Consider the following 22,784-nt stretch of genomic DNA (forward strand, 5'->3'; position numbering starts at 1 on the left):
ACTTTTGAATTTTGGGCTGGATTAGTTCTTTTCTTTTCCGATATCATTGGATGGAGCTTCTAAAGAAAGACGTACTCTCGGACGGGTGGACCAGCAGCACCATGATTGATGCTGCTGATGAATAAGGCCATCCTTCCGGGTTTTTTTTCATTTATCAATTCACATGTATCATTTTATATGTATTGTTATTTGTTTTTAACGGGAATAAATTCAATCATTGATATCAATCAATCAAACGTCTATGCACATGCAAATTTATTCAGAATCAAAAATAGAAGATCGACACCAGCAAGGAACCTTTCTGATATTAACTCGATTTGAAAGAAATTCAAACATGCATACAAACAACATTCAATGTATAAGCAAAAGCAAATATAGAATATATACATGTATATATATAGAGAGAGAGAGAGTGGAGTGTAAAATGTAGATTTTTACATAACTAAAAATATTGTCACATTTAAGTCCCACCCGAAGCACTGCCCCCTACGGAAAAAACGCAGTATCTGACATTTTTAAAATTTGCACTTTTTTTCAAAAAAGTAGTAAGTAAACCATTTTTTCACATGAAACATCCTGTTTTCAGAATTTCTTTTGGGAAAGCCACTTTTCAGTAAGTGCAAAACCAAGTATCTATACTGAACTTAGGGTTACCCATGGAAAAACGCAGTATCTATACATTTGCAAAAGTTGAGAATATTATGCATTTATTTTATTCTTTCAAAGCCCTCGAAAATATTTTATTTCTCAAGTATTCCTTTATCATCAATTGTAGAATATGTATATGCCCCAAGACCCCCCCCCCACACACACACACAAATGTTGTTGTTGTTGTATTTTGTAGATATTGACGTAAATGTCAATTCCCCAATGAAAAACACAGTATCTACAGATAAAGTACATGTTACTTGAATTCATTTTTATCATAATTTACTCAGTCGATATTACTTCGCTACCACTAATGTATCAATGTGTAATAGAGGGGAAAATAATAGCTTAGATACATGGAGCTCGCCCTATTTGGTAATGTGCCAAACTCTAATAGTTAGAATAGATAAACACAGCAACTCAGGACATGTTAACATATTTTACAGAATGTTTTGTGTAAGTTTTTTTTACCATTTCAGGAGACTTTACCACAGAGGGCGCCCTCCGTTTTTATAAGCTATTATTTTCCCCATGACCTACACATTGATATATTATTTCATGGTAATGAAACAATATAGACTGAGTAAGTGATGATAAAACAGAATGGAATTCTTTTTCACCTGTAAGTTTTGCGTTTTTCTATGGGGAAATTGTGCATTCGGTTCGACTTTTCCCAAAGTATCTACAATTTCTTCAATATCTCAAAAAACAACAACAATATTTGTTTTCGGGGACTGAAATAGGCACATAATTATACTCTTCATTTTCATGGTAACAGATTACTGAGAAATAAAATAGTTTTGAGTGGCTTTGAAAAAAAAACATAAGATGCTTAATATCTCAACTTGTGCAAAATGTACACCGCGTCCCCCAAAATATCCCTCTGATATGCGGCCAAAATACTTCAAAAAATAAAAATTATTCTTAATGAAAATTAATGTATAGATAGGAAGCTCATCTCATGTTCTAACTTCTATAAAATTTCATGTGTCTCGCTTCAGTGGTTTTGAATACACAGTCTATTATATAACAGTGGTGCCTTTTCAGCCCATTCCAAGTTTGCATACATGCACAACTGCTGTGTGTTCTGCATTTTCTAGCATATCAATCCCCTTTGACTATTCTGACCAAGGAATTCCCTGATCTGACCAGGGAAATCTCCATGATCTAACCAGGCTCATCAAATCACAACTTTGAGCATGTTCAGAAGGGGAAAAAACATATTTGACAGTTCATTTCATGTTTGATGGCGTAAGATGCATTATGATTAAGACAAAGGGTCATGTCCGTTTCATGCTTAATACTGCATTTTAGTTTTCATCATTTTTGTTCTGTTAATAAGCTAATGTGGTCAAGTTAATTCAAAGAAAAAAGTAAGACTTTCTCTGGTAAAGTTCTTTTTCGGAAAGGGTGATTAACTTGTGGAATTCCCTTTATTTTTCAGCTTATTTTACTCATCCACCATTCACGTTTTCTTTGGTGCACTGATTCCCCTTATCAATCATGAAACAAACTGAATATTTCATGTTTTTTTTTGTCCTGAAGAACATGCTCATGTTTACTGATTTGATGAGCCTGTATATGATTAGGGAAATGTTCCTGCTCAGATCCAAGATACAAAAATGGGGTTTAACATGCCATAGACAATGAAGAAATGCATCAATGCTGCAAACTTGGAATGGGTTAAATGCACCACTGTTACATAACAGTGTTTATTCAAAACAGCTGAAGTGGGACCAATAAATTTTCATAGTGGTTAGATCATGAAATGTGCCTTCCACTTATGAACATTTATTTGAGGACACTACCACATTTTAGAATTAATATAGCCCTATGCCAGAGGGGCGTTTTTTTTTGGGGGGGGGGCATCGTACATCTCAATACCATTTTAACTAAAAGGTGAAGTCGATGGAATGAAATATTGTTCCTATATTCATGATATTGATTAAGGAAAATTCCTCCCCTTTGATAAAACTTGCATGGCCTTGATATAATAAATAACGAAATATAAAGACTCAGATAAGACAGATTAAGTTAGTCAATTAAGTTGTGGATATTTATTAAGATCTACTGCAGGAAAGTTCGTAGTTCCACTCTGCGCATGATCAGAGAAAGGTCAATGGTACTAAAGTGACATGGTGGTTAAAAATTGAATGAGATAAGCACCAACTTTGATGTCTTGAATATTCATATATTCTTTTGAATTGTGTTTTTCATTTACATCCACACAAAAATGCGTCCACAAATGACTGGTATATTTCAAAGTTTGCCATTGTACAGCGTCCTCTAATATGTATTCAAAGTAGAAATGCAACAAATAACTTCATAAAAAGTTCATTTATGTGCTATTCTATTCACCTGGTATATTCAATTTCTTCATCCTGCTAAGTAAGGCATGCATACGTAATATCTTGCTTTGAAATCTGCCTATTATAATGAAAGAAATGAAAAGTCATTTGACAAAAATTGTCCATAAAGTAACTACGAACTGGTCTATTGCTTTAGAGGAAAGATGATAAGGAAAATTCATTACTGTAGATTAAAATAAAGATGGTAATCCGTTATCAGAAATTATATCGATAAATAAAGATACTGATGGTTTATGTAAACTAAGAATTATTCTACTCTAGTCGATTTGACATTTCCGAACTTAGAAATATTCTTTCCCATGGAGATTTTTTTTTCTTGAATCAAGCTCTTATGGGGTCCTGGAACAAATTCAGCTTGGTTGACCAAACAGCAACTTTGAGCATTAGCATCAATCTAAAATGGCCACCAGATGCCATCTTGAAAACTTAACTCCGAATGATGAGGAATATCTCTCTAGGGGGTTAGGGGTGTGTAGAATCCATTTCTATCATCATTTTGGCAATATAAGGTCATCTTCTGGTCAAATCCACGATGGCCGCCAGATACCATCTTGTAAAATTGAATTTAAACCCCTTGCCCAAAGTATCTCTTTTCGTGATATATTTAGTAGGTTGATTAAGTTGTTATAATTTTGCAATATAGATAAAAAATCAGATATAAATCTTAACACCAAACGCCATCTTAAAAAGTACTTTCCAAGACTTATGTCACGGTATTTCAGTAACAATACTCATTTCTTTTATTAATTCTAAATTTTTAGGTCAAGGTCATCTGGGATGGTCAGAAGGTTGCCATATTTCTTCATAAACCACTTATATTAAAATGAATCCTCAAGGTTTGGGCTACGATCCATTTCGCGTGTTCTTATCAATGTTGTGCTTTTTATGTCCATCCATACTTTTGTAGAGGTCAGAGGAGCATTCGCTCTTTTTACGTTTTATTCTACTGAAGATGAGAATTAGAACGAAAACGGAGCAGGCCAGCTCATTGCCTGAATACTTTACAGATTCTTTTCTCGAAATTATCTTACTATTGTATGTCACTTTAAATTCAAATGGCTTTTTATAACTACTTTTGTACAAACAGAATGCTTTCGATATCGATAATCCATAATAGTTTTTCCTATTATATTTATCACATTTTACTTTCCCATTTTTATGATATTGTATATTCGTTCAGCCGAATGAATTTCCATATTTACTTAATTTTTATTGCTTTGTCTTGTCTTAATTGCTTTATATAAATTATTTATTCAACTAGCTATAGGGGATCCACGCTCTACAAGCAATGCTTTTTTAGTGGATCCCCTCATTTCCGTATACGCTTTTTTTTATACAAGCGTTTGTTATATAATTATGCTAAGTTAAAAATTATTTTGTATTCGTACTTTGATTTGTATTTGCATTCGATTTATGTTTGTTTTGGAAATGAAATAAACCTCTTGAATCTTGAATAATCAGTCTTCCAAGCTATCGACACAAAGACAGCTGTTCGCTAAGTTTTTCATTAAAAAATTGGGGTTAGAATTTGAACACAGTAGTACGCTGTCATGTGCATACAATAATAGTTTGCAGTCAGCTTCCAAACAAACAGACATGTTATTGATATAAGTCTAAAATAGAAGTGAACTTTGGAACGAATGTCGTGGATAGGCACTACTTGATGTCGATTCGACAAGGATTTGAACCATTATTTGTAAAAAAAAAATTGCAATAAGATTAACTGTATCAAAAGCTTTTTGAAATTCTAGTAGTAGGCCTACCATCTCAGCAACAACAATAACAACCACAAAATGTCAGTGTCATGACCACTGGATTTAAGAACAAATAAGTTGGACTAATCCATCACTTTATGTACAAGCCCAATCTATAGGCAATGTGATTATATTAATTTTTCTTTTCCCGGGTTATTGTTTTTCCTCTTCTGAAAACCTGTAAATTTCGTTTAAAACACTTGATCTTCAACGGAAATTCCTATAGCAAATACTTTCATGAATTCCGGTGCATTTTTTTTTCTTAGTGTGTAATTGCTTGTTGTTATATGGTCCTCTAGTTCTCCTGCAAAGCGAAGTTTTAGTACTATTATTGGTCCATATTTTCTAAATGCGCCTGCAATCCAAGTTACAAGGGGAAGTAATACGAACTGATGCAGAGGTACGAGGTTCGAGTCCGTCACGTCTGTAGGATGGGCAATGTTTAAAGGTCGGTTCCAAACGCAAGTAATCATATCTGATTGATACACGTCTGTAAAAAAAACTTATTTCATTTTGGGCTTTTCAAACCAACTGTTGTATTTGCTACATCAACCCGATCCCTTTGCAGCGAAGAACAAAAATTATGGTTTTGTCTGTTTGTTTTCTGGTTGGATAGTGGTCAGGGACCCCGGAATGGTTTTGAAAGTGGGGGGGTGACCATGCAAAACATCACAATCAGATTTTTTTACGTTTTTGTACACGCTTTAGAAAAAAAAATTTAGGGTTGCATGCAGCCGGCCCAGCCCCCCCCCCCCAGTTGCGCGGCCCCTAGTGGCAGCTGTCATTGTTGTTGCTTGGCATCATGTCACTTTTGAATTAATGAGCTCCATTACTTAATAACTGTTTATTCCTCTCACTGTCGCACCATTTTGCGTGGTATAAATCAGGTTAGTAACAATTTAGGATGATCCATTGTGAAACGATATCGAGGGATTCTACTAACTCTCCGTTCCTTGTATTGCTTGCAGAACTGGGCCGCGATCCTACGAAAAGTTGTGATTGATCAGATCAGCCTCAACTAGGCCTATGTGGAAATCCATCAGTGTCATAATTTTTCCCCAAATGAAAGTTGCCAAATGCCTGTTGAAAAAAGTGGAACATTGTCAAGAAAACGATGAAAGTGTAAATGTACTTCACCCCAAGGAAATATTTAAAACAAACATGCATTTTTAATTCAATTTTTAAATGTTTACGTTGCCGGCTTTCCATAGTTGTGGTTGATCGGATCAATTATAATCTCACCTGTCAAGATCAGGGTGTCTTCAAGGACAATTCCACCCCAACAAAAACTTGATTTGAATAAAAAGATAAAAATCCAACAAACATAAACTGAAAATTTCATCAAAATCGCCTGTAAAATAAGAAAGTTTTAAAGTTTCGCTTTATTTCACTAAACAGTTATATGCACATCCTTGACATCGGTATGCAAATGAGGGGACTGATGACATCACCAACTCACTATTTCTTTTGTATTTTATTTTATGAAATATGAAATATTTCAATTTTCTCCTCATTGCCATGATAAACATGATAAACAAAGTTTTATTCCTCCATGAATATGTGGAATTACCATTGTTTTAACATTTGTGGTTCAACCAAGAGGGCCCTTATTGTCAAATCTGTGAAAATAGAAATATTGTAGAATTCAAACAATAAAAACAAAAGAAATAGTGAGTGAGTGACATCATGAACTATCTCATTTGCATATCAATGAGTTGTGCGTTTGATTTTTATTTATTGATTTAAATCAACTTTTTCCTTGGGTGGACTCGCCCTTTAATGTATGAAAAATATTTTTCCTGCTCAGAACGTGGAATCACGCAGTGTAGGGTCAGACGATGATCTTGCGCTGTTGTTGTCGATTACTAAATTAATTAAGTTCCTTGATGCAAGATCTGATGTGACTCACATGAAGTCGAGCGCGATCACCACCACCTGTTAATCGTTGCTGTTGATTTGCTTCATTTTCTGAAGGTTACAGTTTGCCGTCTTCATGGAGTCTAGTGGAGAAGGATTCACAGCTACCATGACCACCTGTTCCTGTTAGTTTACTTGCTGAGTTTGCTGGAGGACTTCCTGGAGGCCTAAGCCTGTTTGCGACCCCGGGGCCGGGCACTCGACCAAAAAAGTGGTGGGGGTGTGCCGCGGGCGAGAAAAAAATCGGGGGCCTCGGAGCGGGCTAATTGTAAAAAGGAAGGTCCTCGGAACGGGCTTCGGAACTACAAATGTTTGTGAAAACGGGGGTCCTTGGAACGAGTGCACTTCATGTGAGTGCGCATATGCATCCCCATGGAACGATCATACGGGTGCGCTAGCACATAGGCAATGGTTGGACATCGCTCAGCGGCCGCTTTTCACCGAAATTGCGGCTCATTGTAGCAGATCAATGCGACCGGAACGGCGTAACGGAACTTATGCGAAGCTTTGGAGCGGATTTCTTTCTTCGCTTTTCACGATAAGACGAAAATGCTATGCCTTGGAGCGGCTTTCTCTGTTCTTTTTCTCAATAAGACAAAAATGCTATGCCTTGGAACGGAAATTTGAGTGTAAAAATGGGGGTCCCCTCCGCGGCACATACCCACTATGCATTATATACTGAGTGCCCCCCCCCCCCGGGTTTGCGACTCACTTGGAATCTGTGGAGTTGGATGATTCGCCACTCCCTGTTGCTCTACGTTGTTGGTTTTATTACTGAGTTTGTCCGAGGGATTCCCAAAAGCTTATTCGCCGTCCAGTTGGCATTTGTGAACTTGGATGATTCTCTACTTGTTGCTGTTGTTGATTTTCTTGCATGGTTTGTTGGAGGGCTTCTAGTGGGCTAGTTTGCCGTCTAATCTCTGAAGATGGGCGTTTCACTCCCCCCTGTTGTTGTTGGTTTTGTTGCTGAGTTTGTTGCTGCAAGACTTCCCCAAAGTTAATGGTTCGCCGCCTACTTACACCATGTGGAGTTGGACGATTCACTACCCCCTTTTGTTGTTGTTGTTGTTGTTGGTTTTCTTGCATGGTTTGTCGGAGGGCCTCCAAAGGGCTAGTTTGCCGTCTAATCTGTGAAGATGGACGATCCACTCCCCCCTGTTGTTGTTGGTTTTGTTGCTGAGTTTGTTGCTGCAAGACTTCCCCAAAGTTAATGGTTCGCCGCCTACTTACAACATGTGGAGTTGGACGATTCACTACCCCCTTTTGTTGTTGTTGTTGTTGTTGGTTTTCTTGCATGGTTTGTCGGAGGGCCTCCAAAGGGCTAGTTTGCCGTCTAATCTGTGAAGATGGACGATCCACTCCCCCCTGTTGTTGTTGGTTTTGTTGCTGAGTTTGTTGCTGCAAGACTTCCCCAAAGTTAATGGTTCGCCGCCTACTTAGACCATGTGGAGTTGGACGATTCACTACCCCCTTTTGTTGTTGTTGTTGTTGGTTTTCTTGCATGGTTTGTCGGAGGGCCTCCAAAGGGCTAGTTTGCCGTCTAATCTGTGAAGATGGACGATCCACTCCCCCCTGTTGTTGTTGGTTTTGTTGCTGAGTTTGTTGCTGCAAGACTTCCCCAAAGTTAATGGTTCGCCGCCTACTTAGAACATGTGGAGTTGGACGATTCACTGCCCCCTGTTGATGTTGTTGATTTCCTTGCATGGTTTGTCGGAAGGCTTCGAAAGGACTAGTTTGGCGTCTACTTGGAATCTGTGTAGTTGGGCGATTGACTACCCCCTGTTGTTGTTGTTGTTGTTGGTTTTCTTGCATGGTTTGTCGGAAGGCTTCCAAAGGGCTAGTTTGCCGCCTACTTGGAATCTGTGAAGTTGGACGATTCACCATCCCCTGTTGTTGTTGGTTTTGTTGCTGAGTTTGTTGCTGCAAGGCTTCCACCCAATTAATGGTGCGCCGCCTACTTGGAGCTGGAGGTGGAGGCCTCGAAACAACCTGTCTTATGTTCATCTTTTGTTTGTCCTTTTGCCGCTCACTCGAATTCTGTGAAATCTGTTGAGTAGTACCAACGCTACCAATCATCAAACCGGTGTGGGAAGGGAGGTGATTAGCTCTACCGACTGCCATCTTTTTTGTCTGAAATTGATAAAATAAATAGAAAGTATTGATGAAGGAAAACCTTAATCTATTTTGAAATACCCTATATAGGCCTGTTATACAGTGCGTAAAAAACGGGACAGTTTTGAAAAGTCTATAAAAAATTTGTTTAAAAAAATAAATTGGGTTCATGCTTGACCGAACACGGGACGTTTCGGGGGTTCAAAAAGAGGCTTGCGCCAAAATGGCAAAAATGAGAAATTTGATCATTAGACTTTTGGCTAATCAGCAAACTTCCTCTTAATCTTTTCATTATCTTTGCCATGATTTTCGAATTATGCTGTTAAATTTAACTTGCAAATTTATTTATTTACCTGAATTATATTGTTTTTCATTTAAACTTCTTTTACCTTTGAATTTTCCATCATAAGTAAGAAAAGAAAAGACTTTTTGTCAACCCAAGTAAGAGGATTTGCATTATTAATTGGGAGAATTTGAAATTATTCAAATCCTTTCATTATGTGAAACAAATTATGTTATGGAACCTTTAATAATTATAATGTGAAACAAATTATGTTATGGTACACATGAAAGACATGAATCCTATCTTAAAGGAGTTATTGAATCCTTCATCAAGTTTAATTATGTGCTTGACAGGAAAAACAGGAAAAGATTCATATCTTTCAATGGCACTTTATGGTTTATTGAGTCAATCGGGTAAAATGTATTAAAAAATTGTGAAGCGAGCAGGCAAAAATTTCCGCTTTTTTTATTAGGATATCCAATTTTGTGATTTTGACATAATGTTCAGAAAATTATATCGTATTTCACTTTCTATGTTTTCTGTTATTTTCTTTTCTATTTTTTTTCCTTGGTCATAATTTTTTTATAATTTGTCGGGAGAACACCCCGAGCCCCCACCCCTCTTTATGCTACTGTTCAAAGGCATCATAACCTTTGTAGCACACAATGAAAGGATTTGAAAAAAACACGCTCTCCCATACTGTTTTCAATGAATGTTCTTGCCTAAATAAAGAATTTTCAAAGCTAAAAGAGAACATATTAAAAGGAACAACAGAATTATTCAAGCAAATAAGTAGATTTTAAAATTATGGCAAAGATAATGAAAAGGTTAAGAGGAAGTCTGCTGATTAGCAAGAAGTTCGACCATATTCATCATTTTATGCCATTTTGGCGCAAGCCTCCTTTTTACGCCATGCAGACAAAACATTTCGTGTTCGCTCAAGCATGAACGAAACTAAATTATTTTAATGGCATTTGAAGAATACGAGTCCAGAGCACGTATTGACACCAAAACATAGAGATCATAATTTGAAACAAAAATGTTATAGACTTTTGAAATCTGCCCCATTTTTTATACGCACTATAGAGTTTAAGAGAAGGGATATGTCTATTCAGCACCGTTTCAGTCCATTCTAGTGTTTCATTTGCTCATTACATTAAATATAGTTTTCGGGGGTGAGGGAGCTCGAATCGGCCAACTGCTGAATCTTTAACATATTGATAAAATATCAAAATTCTACGAAAATACAGTGCGTCCCCCCAAAAAACTATACACTTTTCAAATGGCTGCCAAATAAAAAGTATGTCACTTTGGGGGGAAATACTTACATATATGGAAAGCCAATAAAGTCATCTTTCAAATGACACCAAAATGTTGGAAAACTATTCATGCTTGAGTGAGCACTATACCACTTAAACAAAGGGTATGAAAATTAGGGTGGGCAGGAATTAGCCTTTCGGTTTCTTTTAGTTTTTGAGAGGCTAGTCCCTTGGAACTTGCAAACTTGAGGGTGTTGTGATGAATTAATGGTCATTCATTATCAATTCAAATTGTTAGAGCAGATTTCATGAATTATCAAATTGAAATTCCATACATGAGTGAGCGTCAATTGCAATCTTTAGTGCAGCATTTTAACTTTACAATGTGGGTCTCAGCTGTATGTTCATTGGAGTCAGGAGAATAGGGGTGATATTGTACTTAAGTGGGTGAAGTAAGCTGATGGTAAAAGGGTCAACAGAACGTTTAGCCTCCCTCCTACAGGTCCGTCCCTCCCCCCTCCTGTTGAGATTGAGACTGATTGCTATTACATCTACGAATAAAGTGCAAAGCAGACTGTCAATTTGATAATAAATTCTGAAAATGTACCTATCAATCATTCAATCAACAATCTGTTAGTAACTCAACTCAATCAATGTGATCAATCAAATATTCACTTTTTCAATAAATTATCAATAAAACATTCAGCTTTTTCAATAAATCATTTCATAAATCAACATAATTAGTCAAGTTTTTTTTTAATAATCATTTAATGGGAAAGAAAGACCCATCAACCATAAGTCACTTCGCATTTCAGTTTTGAATCCATGAGAAAGAAAGGGGTGGAGGGCGGAGGTGAGTACACGACATGTAATTTGTAAAAGAAAAGTCTTACCCTATCTCACCCCTCGCATGTAACAGGTACCATCACATTTCTCTGACTCTTACAAGCACACTTATAAGATCCACATTATAAACTAAAAATGCTACACTGAAATTACAATTCCTGTTTACTCATGCATTACATTTCAATTTAGTACCTCATGAAATTTGCTTAAGAAACTAAAACTGATCTCAGTTCATCAGGAATTTAGCATAACACCCTTAACTTTGCAAGTTCCAAAGGACTCATCTCTAAAAAAAAGATTCTGTAAGAGTAATTCCTGCTCACCCTAGCAAAGGCTAGTCTCACAGGAGGGGTGAAAGGGGTAGAGAGAGGGGGGGTTAAGTGTTCTGTACTTACTTCTGTACTTCCCCCACCTAAGTCCTATCCCTATTCTGACTTCCATGAACACATTGCTGAGATCCACTTGAAAAAGTGTATTTCATGTTCATTCATGCATTAAATTTCAATTAAATAATTCTAAAAATTTGCTATAAAAACCTAAATTGATGATGATAATCATTGATTTAACAAATCACCCTCAACTTTGCAAGTTCCAAGGGACTCGCATCTCAAAAACTGAAAGAAATTGGTAAGCTAATTCCTGCCCACCCTAATTTTCATACCCTTTGTGCTCGCTCAAGCATGAATAGTTTTCCAACATTTTGGTGTCATTTGAAAGATGACTTTATTGGCTTTACATATATGTAAGTATTTCCCCCAAAAGTGACATACTTTTTATTTGGCAGCCATTTCAAAAGTGTATAGTTTTTTGGGACGCACTGTAGAAGTGCATGATTTTTATAGGCGTTTTCTGGAATTTACTCCACATGTTTTATTGTTTTATCATGATAAAGTGACGGGTATAGACCAACACTGTTGCATCCAAATAACACGCGGTCTCGAAAAATGATGATGATAATAATGATAATGATAAATGTGATGACGTCTTTCATTTAATAAATACATTGTTAACAAAGCCATTCGTATTAGAATTAGGGGGTGAATATTTTCTATCATTATTTCATGAAGTTGTTAAGTAATTTTGGAAGGATGTATGTGATGCTATGTTTTTGGTTGATTCAAGCGGAAAGAAATAGTTGGCTTATCTATCCTTTGTGGAGAAACAATTGTATTCAAAACGGGAAGAGGTCTGTATTTTTCAATTTTCGTTCGATATACCTTCAAATATTAAACTATTAGTAAATTATCAAAAAGGATGTCAACATATCTATAAAACTGTGCTTGGAAAAAGAAACAAAATTTATTCCTATAACATGTTCAAAATGGGATCGATATTTAGAGGAGACCCTCCCGATAATATAATAATTGAGAAATACCATATCATGATATTTCGTTTTACTTCAGATATGGTTTAAGATGTTTTCAGTATAAGATAGTAAGTAGAATATTATTTTTGAATAAACAATTGTACAAAATAAAGATTGCTATCAAAGGGGTATTGTTTAGTATTATAATAAAAAACATTCATTTTTACAAAGTTAAATATTAAAAAACATGTTTGCATATGCAAAGAAAATAATGATTCAGTTAAAATTTGATACGAAGTGGATGTCAATTCTTTTATTAGTTACTTGAGAGAAATGTGAAGTATGATTATTTTTTTAGTTCATTTATTGGTTGTGTAATAATGTTGCATGTGTATATTTTGACATTTTTGACTCGATAAAAGGCCATTGGAGGCGCGGCTAAAAAAAATTAAAAATAATAATGATGCTAAAAAAAAAAATATATTAGTAATAAAAGTATATATCACAACAATGATCACCATAATGATACTTATGATAATCATATTACTAATACTGATACTAATAATAAAAATAATAATATCATTAGCAATTACTACAACAATGATAATAAAAAAATGTAAAAAATAACAATTATAATAATCATCATCACCATCATCATTGTGAGCAGGAATTATGTTGGCATAAAGAACAGTTTTGTCCCATGATAATTCAGCTGCTCTGGTTAAGTTAAGAACTCTTTAATTAACTCTGCAAAACAAAAAATATATAGCTAACTCAAAATGCATGTTTAAACTTAGATTAAAATGCATCATTCGTGTGTGTGATGTGTCTCGTCCCGAAAATTACAACCTTACCGCTACAAGCTTCAAAGTTCGAACTGCGAACCGATCAAATTTCCGCATGGGTTTTGAATTCTAATAGGCCTATATCTAACCATGGACCTACTATTATAGTAGGTCCATGGTTAGATATATCATGGACCTACACTATACTAGTAGGTCCATGATATAACGTGCAATAGACAGTGATGGTAAAATTGCTAGTTTGCTTGGGAAATGTCTGGCCAAGTGAAATTAAAAGAATTTTTTAATGATTGTTAATTGGGAGAAAAATACATGTCTGTTTTCATTACCTCTTCCCTAGCCTTGCTCGCAGATTCAGCCAGCTTCTGCCATCCTAACAATTCCTCGATGATAGACTTGAGCTTAAAATTCTGCGGAAGGGCCGCCAAGCCTCCGGGTGGTAACTGATGGCTCCTCTGGCAGAGACCACAATTGGCAGTATCTGTCCATCCTCTAATGCCAGCGTATTCCTGTAAACACGATAAGCAGAATGAATGACCACAAGGTAGATCCCTGGCATTCTCCAGGACACCAAAGCAGACGGCGCAAGAAAGTAATTCCTCAAGCTTATCGCAGATTTGTAAGGCATCACATTTAGACATAGCCATTTGTTTTGTCTTGTGTATTCGATTATAGGAGACTGTGCAAAATACGGTACGTTTTTCGGTGTTCCTCCTTCAGTTCCTCATTGTTGAATAGGCACATGACGCAATGGGGAATCCCCACTCAAATGGAAATCTCTAGAATGGTCGTATTTAATAACGAACAAATAAACAATAAATGGTTGTGCACGCCCCCTCGAATGACAATCTGTAGGAGATCGAGGGAATAACTAAAGCACTGTGTTTACACAGTGATCGGCTCGGGGATTCGACACTCGAGCCGTGTTCAACACGACATTTTATGCTGTGTAAACGTGATCAGCGTGATCCGCGAGCAGTGTCACCCACGGCTTTTTTGATCCGCCAAAATCGGAGGTTTCAATCCGCGAATCGATTCAGACTCGCCTATTTTATTCGAATGTAAACAGAAAACCGTGTTGAACCCACATGACCTAGCTAGGTCAAACACGTACTACAATTCTATTTTGCCAATTTATTGGAAAATCTGTCAATTTGGAGTCCCTGAAGAGGGAAGGGTCGATGCGCTGATAGACTAAACCTACTCATCTTTAAGTTTCAAATAATAAAAGTGACTTAACCATATAGCAGAAATGCCTTTTGCCTGAATAGGGGGGGGGGGGTCAAAAACTGCGATTTTGTTTTAAGAAAGAGGAAAAATAAGCAAAACTGGTGGAGAGACTGCGGGAACCCCTAAGGGAGGTAGGCTTTGCTGAGCCAGCACTTCTTTATTGTAGTTGATAGAGGAAAATATACTTTTTTTATCTCTAAGTGGTTACGAAACAATGAAAGAGGTTTGCTATAGAGCAGAAACAACGTTTTGCCTCAATAGGGGCTTCAAATTGGCAGATTTTCCCCAGAAATTATAATAAAATAAGGAGGGGAAAATGGGCAAAAAAGGTGGGGAGACTTAGGGAACCGCTGAGGGGGTACGCTTTGCTGAGCCAGCACTTTTTTTTTCTCCAAGTGGTTACACCTTGAGAGGTAGGGTTTGCTGTGCCAGCACTTCTTTGTATGTAGCTGATGGAGGAAAATCTAATTTTGTTATCTCCAAGTGGTTCCAAAGAAGAAAAGTGGTCTACTGCAAAGAGAGAAACGCCTTTTACCTCATTGGGGCTCCAAAATTTTACAAGAAATGGGCAAAATACGCAAAAGGGGTGGGGTGATTTCAGCAGCCCCCTAAAGGATGTAGGCTTTGATGTGCCAGCACTTATTTATACGTAGCACATAGAAGAAAGACTACTCCTTTGTTTCCAAGTGGTTTTAAAACAAGAAAAGTGGCTTACAATGTAGCAGAAACATCTTTTTGCCTCAGTGAGGGCTCCGGATTTCAGTTATAGATTTTTCCATAAATTGGCAAAATATGGAAAAGGAGTGATTGACTTTAGCAAACCCCGTATGGGATAGACTTTGCTGTGCCAGCACTTCTTTAAATTAAGCTTATAGAAGAAAATCTATTTTTTCACCCCCAAGTGCTTACAAAACAATTAAATCGGTTTACTGCAAAGGGGAAACGCCTATTGCCTCAATGGAGCTAAAATTGAAATTGTGCGAATTTTCCAAGAAATGAGCAAAATACAAAAACGGGTTGGTGACTTCGGAAGACCCCTGAAAGGGTAGGATTTGCTGTACCATCACCTCTTTATATGCAATTCATAGATAAAAGCCTGGTCTTTTGCCTCCAAGTGATTTCTAGACAATAAACTTGTTTTTCTTTGTAGCAAAACACCGCTTTGTCACATTGGGGGCTCCAAAAAGCACGATATTTTTAATAGTTGAGCTACGGATAAGGGGGGTAAATTTGACAAGCTATTGCGGGACTATGTTGTTATGTTCTTGAACGTAATTGCATGCAGCATGCAGAGCAATGCATCCTCTAACTTTTTCTAAGAGATTTCATTAACATAAAAGTTACTTTCATATGTAGAAAAAGCCCTTGCCCACATATCATTTTAAGTAACATACACCTTTGTTATCGCTATACGTCATTGTATCTACGCGTGTTAAGACGAGGCAAGACCGATTTAATATATATATATATTGTACTATCTTCAAAGGCATCCCAGCGATCGCGTTGTAGTCGATATAAAAGTTAGACTGGGACACGGAGGTTGGTTTTTGGTGTCACTTTTTCGCAATATCGCATAATACATTCGGATGCATTTGCCTCTAAGCAAGTTAAGACAGTAATACTGTAATGAAGCATATCAATTTTTTCGTTGATATATCGCCTTTCTTGTCGAATGCTGATATTTTACATTAGTTGTTGATGCTAATGATAACACAGAAAGATTTCAACGCCGCACATGCAAATTTTTGACCGAAAACACGGAAATTTTGGCATAATTTCTCACATTTTTCGAAAAATATGAACCGGACAGTCCCGAAAACGATTGTAATCGATTTATAATATATCTTAATCATAGTGAATTGCGTATTCTTTTCAAATTTTTTTTTTCATTATCTGTACAAAAATATTAAGGATAAGGCATATCAATTAATTTTGGCAGCCATCTTGGATTTATGCAAATTAGATGCCTTTCCCCTATTCGGAAAGTTTGGGAATTTTAGTATGTTGTACTAGGGACCTCACAGAAATGCATTGTGATAAAAAAAAATCTGTTGCAATTTGTTCCAAGTTCCAATAATAAACGGATCAGTTTCCCTCTTCGCAGCGTTCGACCCTCCTTGGGGAATCAACACTCGAGTAGTGTGTTTACGGTAAAAATGGTGATTTTGGTTTTTGAAAGAAGGAACCGAACACAATTTTCGTTTTGAATAGGATATTCGGCATATTCAACCACATTGGTGAATTCGGAAGTTGATTCTTTTATTTGCTCAGTTTTTAAATTGGGGATAGACCTACACGTCATGTACACTCTAAATTACAGGGATTTAAAATAAGTCCACATGGACTGTAGTTATAGGGACCAATCGAATTCCGGATTTAGTTTGAATCCTTAAGATTCATTTTTGTCTCGCCCGCGGAGCGGAGCGAGACATAGGTATCACTATTTCCGGCGTCGGCGGCCTCGTCGTCGTCGTCATCGACGATATAAGGTCAAAGGTCACTGAACCTTCCATGACTGGCACTTTGCTATGTTGTACACATAATAACTTTCTATATCTTCAAGGTGGGATCACCAAATTCATACCAGAGGTCCAGCTCCTGAAGGCACAGGTCAAGTTCGAATATGAGTCGAATTTGAATAAGGTCAAAGGTCATTGAACTTTCCATGACTGGCACTGCGCTGTGTTGTTCACACAATAACTTTCTATAGCTTGTAGTACTTCACTCTTGCATCATTTACTTATCATATATGCACACAGGTCAATTTAGAAAACCCTACTGCTAAAGTGAAGGCAAGATGGTTAAAAATCACACACAATAAGTTTTTTATTTATCTTTCATGCACAACCTTTCCTCCATTTTTTCAAACAATAAGTTTGCCATAACACCTTAATGATTAATTTAATTTTACAATTTTACTCATATTATTATCAATTACATTCTTTTTCACTAACATTCATTTCCTTACTTGCATGGAAATAATTATAGCTTCATAGTATTAACAGCATTCTTAGTGTTATCTGATTTTCTAGGGATAAAGTATAGGCCTATACCATTAATGCATATGTAAACTGTCAGAACCACAATTAACCCCCTAAACTGCTGACAGCCTCAGAAGTCATACAGCATAGTTTTGGCATGCAGTCTCTTCATGACCGCAATATGCAGGCGAGACAACGCTTGGCGTTTGCCTTGTTAAATCTCGAAAGATTTAAATTCAAATCATTTGAGATTTAAATTCAAGTCTTTAGGATGACAACTAAATCCAGAAATCGATTGGTCGCTAAGTACGGTCCATCTGGACTTATTTTAAATCCCTATTATTTAGAGTGTAGTGAATCCACATTCCAAAATAATGAGTATTATCCTATTGTACCACTCTTGGAATGGTACAACTGAATGTGATTGGCCATTTTTGTTATATATTCCATTGAGGAAAATGGTTTATTAAAAAAGCTATATTCGTTTAATTCCTGTCTCTTTGGCATATAAATCAAGTCTAACCAAGTAAAATGTTGATTTTAATCAACAGCGAAAAAATCAAACAAGCATAACGCTGAAAAAAATCATCAAAGAAGGGATGTATAAGAAAGTTATGACATTTTTTCCACAAAACAGTTATGCACAACTCAATGATATGCAAATTAGAGACTCGATCGTGTCTATAATTTATTATTTCCTTTGTTTCTGTTGATTTTTTTACAGATTTGACAATCTTATGCGTGATCATCTGATAATTCCCTCTTTCTTTAAGCAACAAATTAAACAATTATTGTGAAATGTGCTTAATCTGATACATAAAATATATGTATATTGACACGTTGATTAGAGTTACCACTATACTATCGATAACTTCAGGTGTATCTTTGTGTTTTAAACATGAAGCTACCATATCTTGACTTTCAGTTGACCTACATAGTGTAACCTTTCTGGTCATTGATTCCACAAAACAAAACCTGAATTATCTTATTTCAGTAAACTAATTATATAAAATTCAGTGAACATACATCAATCTCCTATTCATCACAATATCATATAATTTCATCTTCAAATGTGAGGATCCAATGTATAAGCTTTAGACTTGACCTTATTTCTTGCTAACACAATCTTATAACAAATTATGTGAATGTATAATTGTATAATCTACATGCACAGTAGCTGGAATTAGAACCTAAAATAATTCAACTTATTTTCATCTTTAACATTTGTCCTTTCATAAAATAAAGACTTCCTATGAGACACTAACCTCTTTGGTTTCCAGGATTCACTGGAACTTGGATGATTTTGTCACCTCAAACCTGTCAGTTCTTCCATGTTTATACAGAGATTGGTGGAATAGAAAACACTGTCCTAGAGAGAACACTAGCTGGTGCTATTTCAGTAAATAACTTGCACAAGCAATGTTAATGACATATATGCACTGTTCTATATACATTCTATTTTGACCAAAGGTTTTTTATAAAACATAACCTTGGATAAATATTATATCACCATGGAAATATGGAATATATTAAATAATGTTTCTGCAATATTTTATATCAATATCAAATGAGAAATCATATATTTTTCAATCAAATTTCACAACAGACATGTCATTGATATAAATCTAAATAGAAGTGAGCCCTAAATGCTTCCCTGTCAAACACACGTCATAAGCATAACTTTGGAAAGAATATCGCGGATAGCCACTACTTGATATCGATTCGACAACTAGAATTTGAACCATGCCAAGTAGTCTGGATAAAACCCGGCCATTATTTGTATTTATTTGCAATAAGATTCCATGATTAACTGTATTAAATGGCTTTTTTTAATTCTAGTAGTAGACCTGCCATCTCAGCAACAACAATAACAACAACCACAAAATGTCAGTGTCATGACCACTGCATTTAAGAACAAAAAGTTGGACTAATCTATCGTGTTTATGTATACAGGCCCAGTCTACAGGTAAACGTAAATAATCATATCTGATTGATACACATCTGTAAAAAAAAAATTATTTACACACTTACATGTTAAGCAATAGTTTTTTTTTCATCTTGGAGCTTTATAAGCCAGCTGTTTTTATATTTGCTACATCAATCCTTCCCTTTGCAGCCAAGAACAATAATGTTTTTGTTTGTTTTCTGGTTGTAGTGGACAGGGACCAGGGAACAGTTTTGAAAGTGGGGGACTGACCATATTAAAAAAATCACAATGAGATTGCCATTTTTACGTCTTTGTACACGCTTTTCGCACAAAGGGGGGATTTCAGCCCCCCCCCCCCCCCCTCCTAGCATCCTCCCTGAGTACCGTCTTAAGAATCAGATCATGAATTGATCAGATCAACCTCAACTAGGGCTAATCCATCAGTGTCAAAAATTTTCCCCACAGAAAACTTGCACAATGTCCTGTTTATAGGAACACTGTCAAGAAAACGATGAAAGTTTAAATATAATTCACCTCAAACAAAATATTTAAAACGAACATGCATTTTTAATTCAATTTTGAAATGTTTACGTCAGTGGCGGATCCAGAGGGGGGCGCCCGGGCGCGCCCCCCCCCCCCTATTTTCGCCGGATTTTTTTTTTTTTTTTTTTTTGATGGTTATATTTACTGGATTGGTACAATGTAGTCAATTTCAAGGGCTAGATCTAGTCAAAACTATATTTTAACTTACGCTCATGGCCTTCGTGTTCGCACAAATGCACCTCTGTCATACTGTATTGCAATATGTAAATTCCGGAATTCCAGGGCGCGCAAGTCGATTGGTTGGAAAGTTGCACAATCGGGAGTTGCAGTGCAGTGACCAGTGTGAAGATGTTGGATTGGATATCATTTTTTCCCGAATTTTTTTTTTTGTAACATGCGTTTGTCCGTCTTTATGGCAAATACATGTAAATTGTAAGTAACAGATCGCGGTAGAAAGTGTCAACGATGCGAATGACAATGTCTATCCCCGAGATTATTCTTCACTCAAAGATGAAGCCCTATATCGGGCGCCACGTGCGCAGCATTATCATTCTGCCTTGGTCATGTACGTTTTCACTGAAATGTATAGGTCAGACATATTTGTATTTAATGTAAACTAACTTTTACACTTTCTGGTAGATTCAGAGGCATATTATCCAGGGCGACCCAACTAAGTTTCGCCGAAGCAATCATTCCAACGAATTATCAAGGAGCAAAATTGTATATTCTCAATCACCAGTCGACCCCACTCCGCGTTTGCTGTGTATAGGCAGCTATATGTCAGCGTAAGGAGCGAAGATTTTATGTGACGGGGGGGGGGGGGGTGGGGTGGGGGGGGAGAATAAAAATACTTTCGTGCTGGGGAAAAACGTCCCGAGGACACATTGTGTATTGTTAAAAAGTAGAAATTGTGACATTAACCCCCCCCCCCCCCTTACCCCATTTTTAATGTTTGATAATCTATAGGTTTGCTGATTACAATATATCTTTAAAAAAAAATTGCCAGCAAAATCGAAAAAAAATAGCAAGCAAGTGAAGAGTCTTTGCCAAATGTATGTTTTGAATGACCTCGCCGCTGGCGCCCCCCCCCCCCTTTCAAAATCCTGGATCCGCCCCTGTACGTTGCTGGTTTTCCATAGTTGTGATTGATCAGATCAATCGCAACTCTCAAGTCAAGAGTGTCTTAATGCATGACAATATTTTTTTTGCTCGGAACGTCGAACCATGCAGTGTGCAGTCGGACGACTTGATCATCATCTCGCGCTGTTGTCGATTACTAAATTAAGTTCCTTGATGCAGGATCTAATGTGACTCATGACCATTTGACTACTTGTCCCTGTTAGTTTACTTGCTGAGTTTGCTGGAGGACTTCCTGGAGGCCTAAGCCTGTTTGCGACTCACTTGGAATCTGTGGAGTTGGATGATTCGCCACCCCCTCAAATTAAATATTTCATGACATCTGTGGGCAACTGTCCCTCCCCAGTCCACTCTGTAAGGGCATGCGATAAGCTTTGTTATTCGTTATGACCATTCAACAATAAAATGTATAACCAAGCTCGGTGCCGCTGATCATTCTTGACTGGCGCCGATCTAGATTAGGTTGGCAATAGGCCCTTCTTCATTATTCTACCGGCGCCTATTTATTGGAACCAGGGGACGCTGATCATTCTTGACCGGCGCCGATTTAAATTTAGGTGGCGCCGGTTAAGACAAAGGCAGCGCCGATTTGTCTTGACCGGCGCCAATTTAAACAAGTAGTGCTGATTATTTTTACAGACGTCACGTAAGATTCAGGCAGCGGCAATTCATAATCGACAGGGACCGATTATTCTTGACTTGCGCCGATTTGGATTTAGATGGAGCTGATTATTCTTGATCGGCGCCGGTTAAAAACTCCGCAGGCAGCGTCGATTTTTCTTTACCGGTGTCGATTTATAACCAGATGGCGCCGATTATTCTTGTCCGGCACCAATTTAGATTTAGGTGGCGCTGATTATCCTTGATTGGCACCGGTTAAGACTCTGGCAGTGACGATTTTTCTTGACTTGCGCCGATTTATAACCAAATAGCGCTGATTATTCTTGTCCTGCGCAAATGTAGATTCAGGTGGCGCTGATTATCCTTGATATGCACTGGTTAAGACTCTGGCAGCGACGATTTTTTTTTTTTGGCGCCGATTTATAACCAAATAGCGCTGATTATTCTTGTCCGGCGCCGATTTAGATTTAGGTGGTGCTGTTTATTCTTCATTGGCACCAGTTATATGCAGGCAGCGTACTGCTACCGGTTGTTGGAAAAAAAGGTAGTTTTCTTTTCTTTTCTTTCCTTTATTTTTATTTTTTCAAGCGGAGCCTTTGGCGCCGCTCAAATATTAGGGGGGCGCGCACCCCCTGCGCCACCCCCTGGATCCGCCATGCCCTGTTGCTGTACGTTGTTGGTTTTATGTCTGAGTTTGTCCGAGGGATTCCCAAAACTTTATTCTCCGTCCAATTGGCATTTGTGAACTTGGATGATTCACTACCTCTTGTTGCTGTTGTTGTAGTTGTTGATTTTCTTGCATAGTTAGTCGGAGGGCTTCTAGTGGGCTAATCTGCCCTCTAATCTGTGAAGATCGACGATCCACTCCCCCCTGTTGTTGGTTTTGTTGCTGAGTTTGTTGCTGCAAGACTTCCCCAAAGTTAATGGTTCGCCGCCTACTTAGAACATGTGGAGTTGGACGATTCACTACCACCTTTTGTTGTTGGTTTTCTTGCATGGTTTGTCGGAGGGCCTCCAAAGGGCTAGTCTGCCCTCTAATCTGTGAAGT

At 37.2% G+C, this 22,784-nt stretch overlaps 1 protein-coding gene across 2 annotated transcripts; it reads right to left on the bottom strand.

The window, feature by feature from the left end:
* Positions 1–6,530: 6,530 nt before the first annotated feature.
* On the bottom strand, positions 6,531–14,168 carry LOC121413136 (transcription factor SPT20 homolog). 2 transcript variants are annotated; one of them, XM_041605909.1, is made up of 3 exons: positions 13,627–14,168; positions 7,397–8,818; positions 6,531–6,872 (listed from the first exon to the last, which is right to left on the bottom strand). In XM_041605909.1, exons 1-2 carry the CDS (start codon positions 13,942–13,944, stop codon positions 7,460–7,462), a joined length of 1,677 nt encoding a protein of 558 aa, XP_041461843.1. In that variant the 5' UTR covers positions 13,945–14,168; the 3' UTR covers positions 6,531–6,872; positions 7,397–7,459. The 2 variants fall into 2 exon arrangements, with proteins under 2 accessions (XP_041461843.1, XP_041461837.1); XM_041605903.1 differs by having other exon boundaries at positions 6,531–6,863; positions 7,388–8,818.
* Between the last annotated feature and the right edge of the window lie 8,616 nt (positions 14,169–22,784).

The sequence above is a fragment of the Lytechinus variegatus genome, chromosome 1 (genome assembly GCF_018143015.1).
Source record: "Lytechinus variegatus isolate NC3 chromosome 1, Lvar_3.0, whole genome shotgun sequence".
Classification (NCBI taxonomy): Eukaryota; Metazoa; Echinodermata; class Echinoidea; order Temnopleuroida; family Toxopneustidae; genus Lytechinus; species Lytechinus variegatus.

Excerpts from the sequence above, each read along its gene's own strand:
- LOC121413136 (XM_041605909.1), bottom strand. The coding sequence starts at position 13,944 with ATGGCTATGTCTAAATGTGATGCCTTACAAATCTGCGATAAGCTTGAG. Across the intron at positions 8,819-13,626 it reads CGAGCAAGGCTAGGGAAGAG|ACAAAAAAGATGGCAGTCGG; the intron begins GTAATGAAAACA and ends TATCAATTTCAG.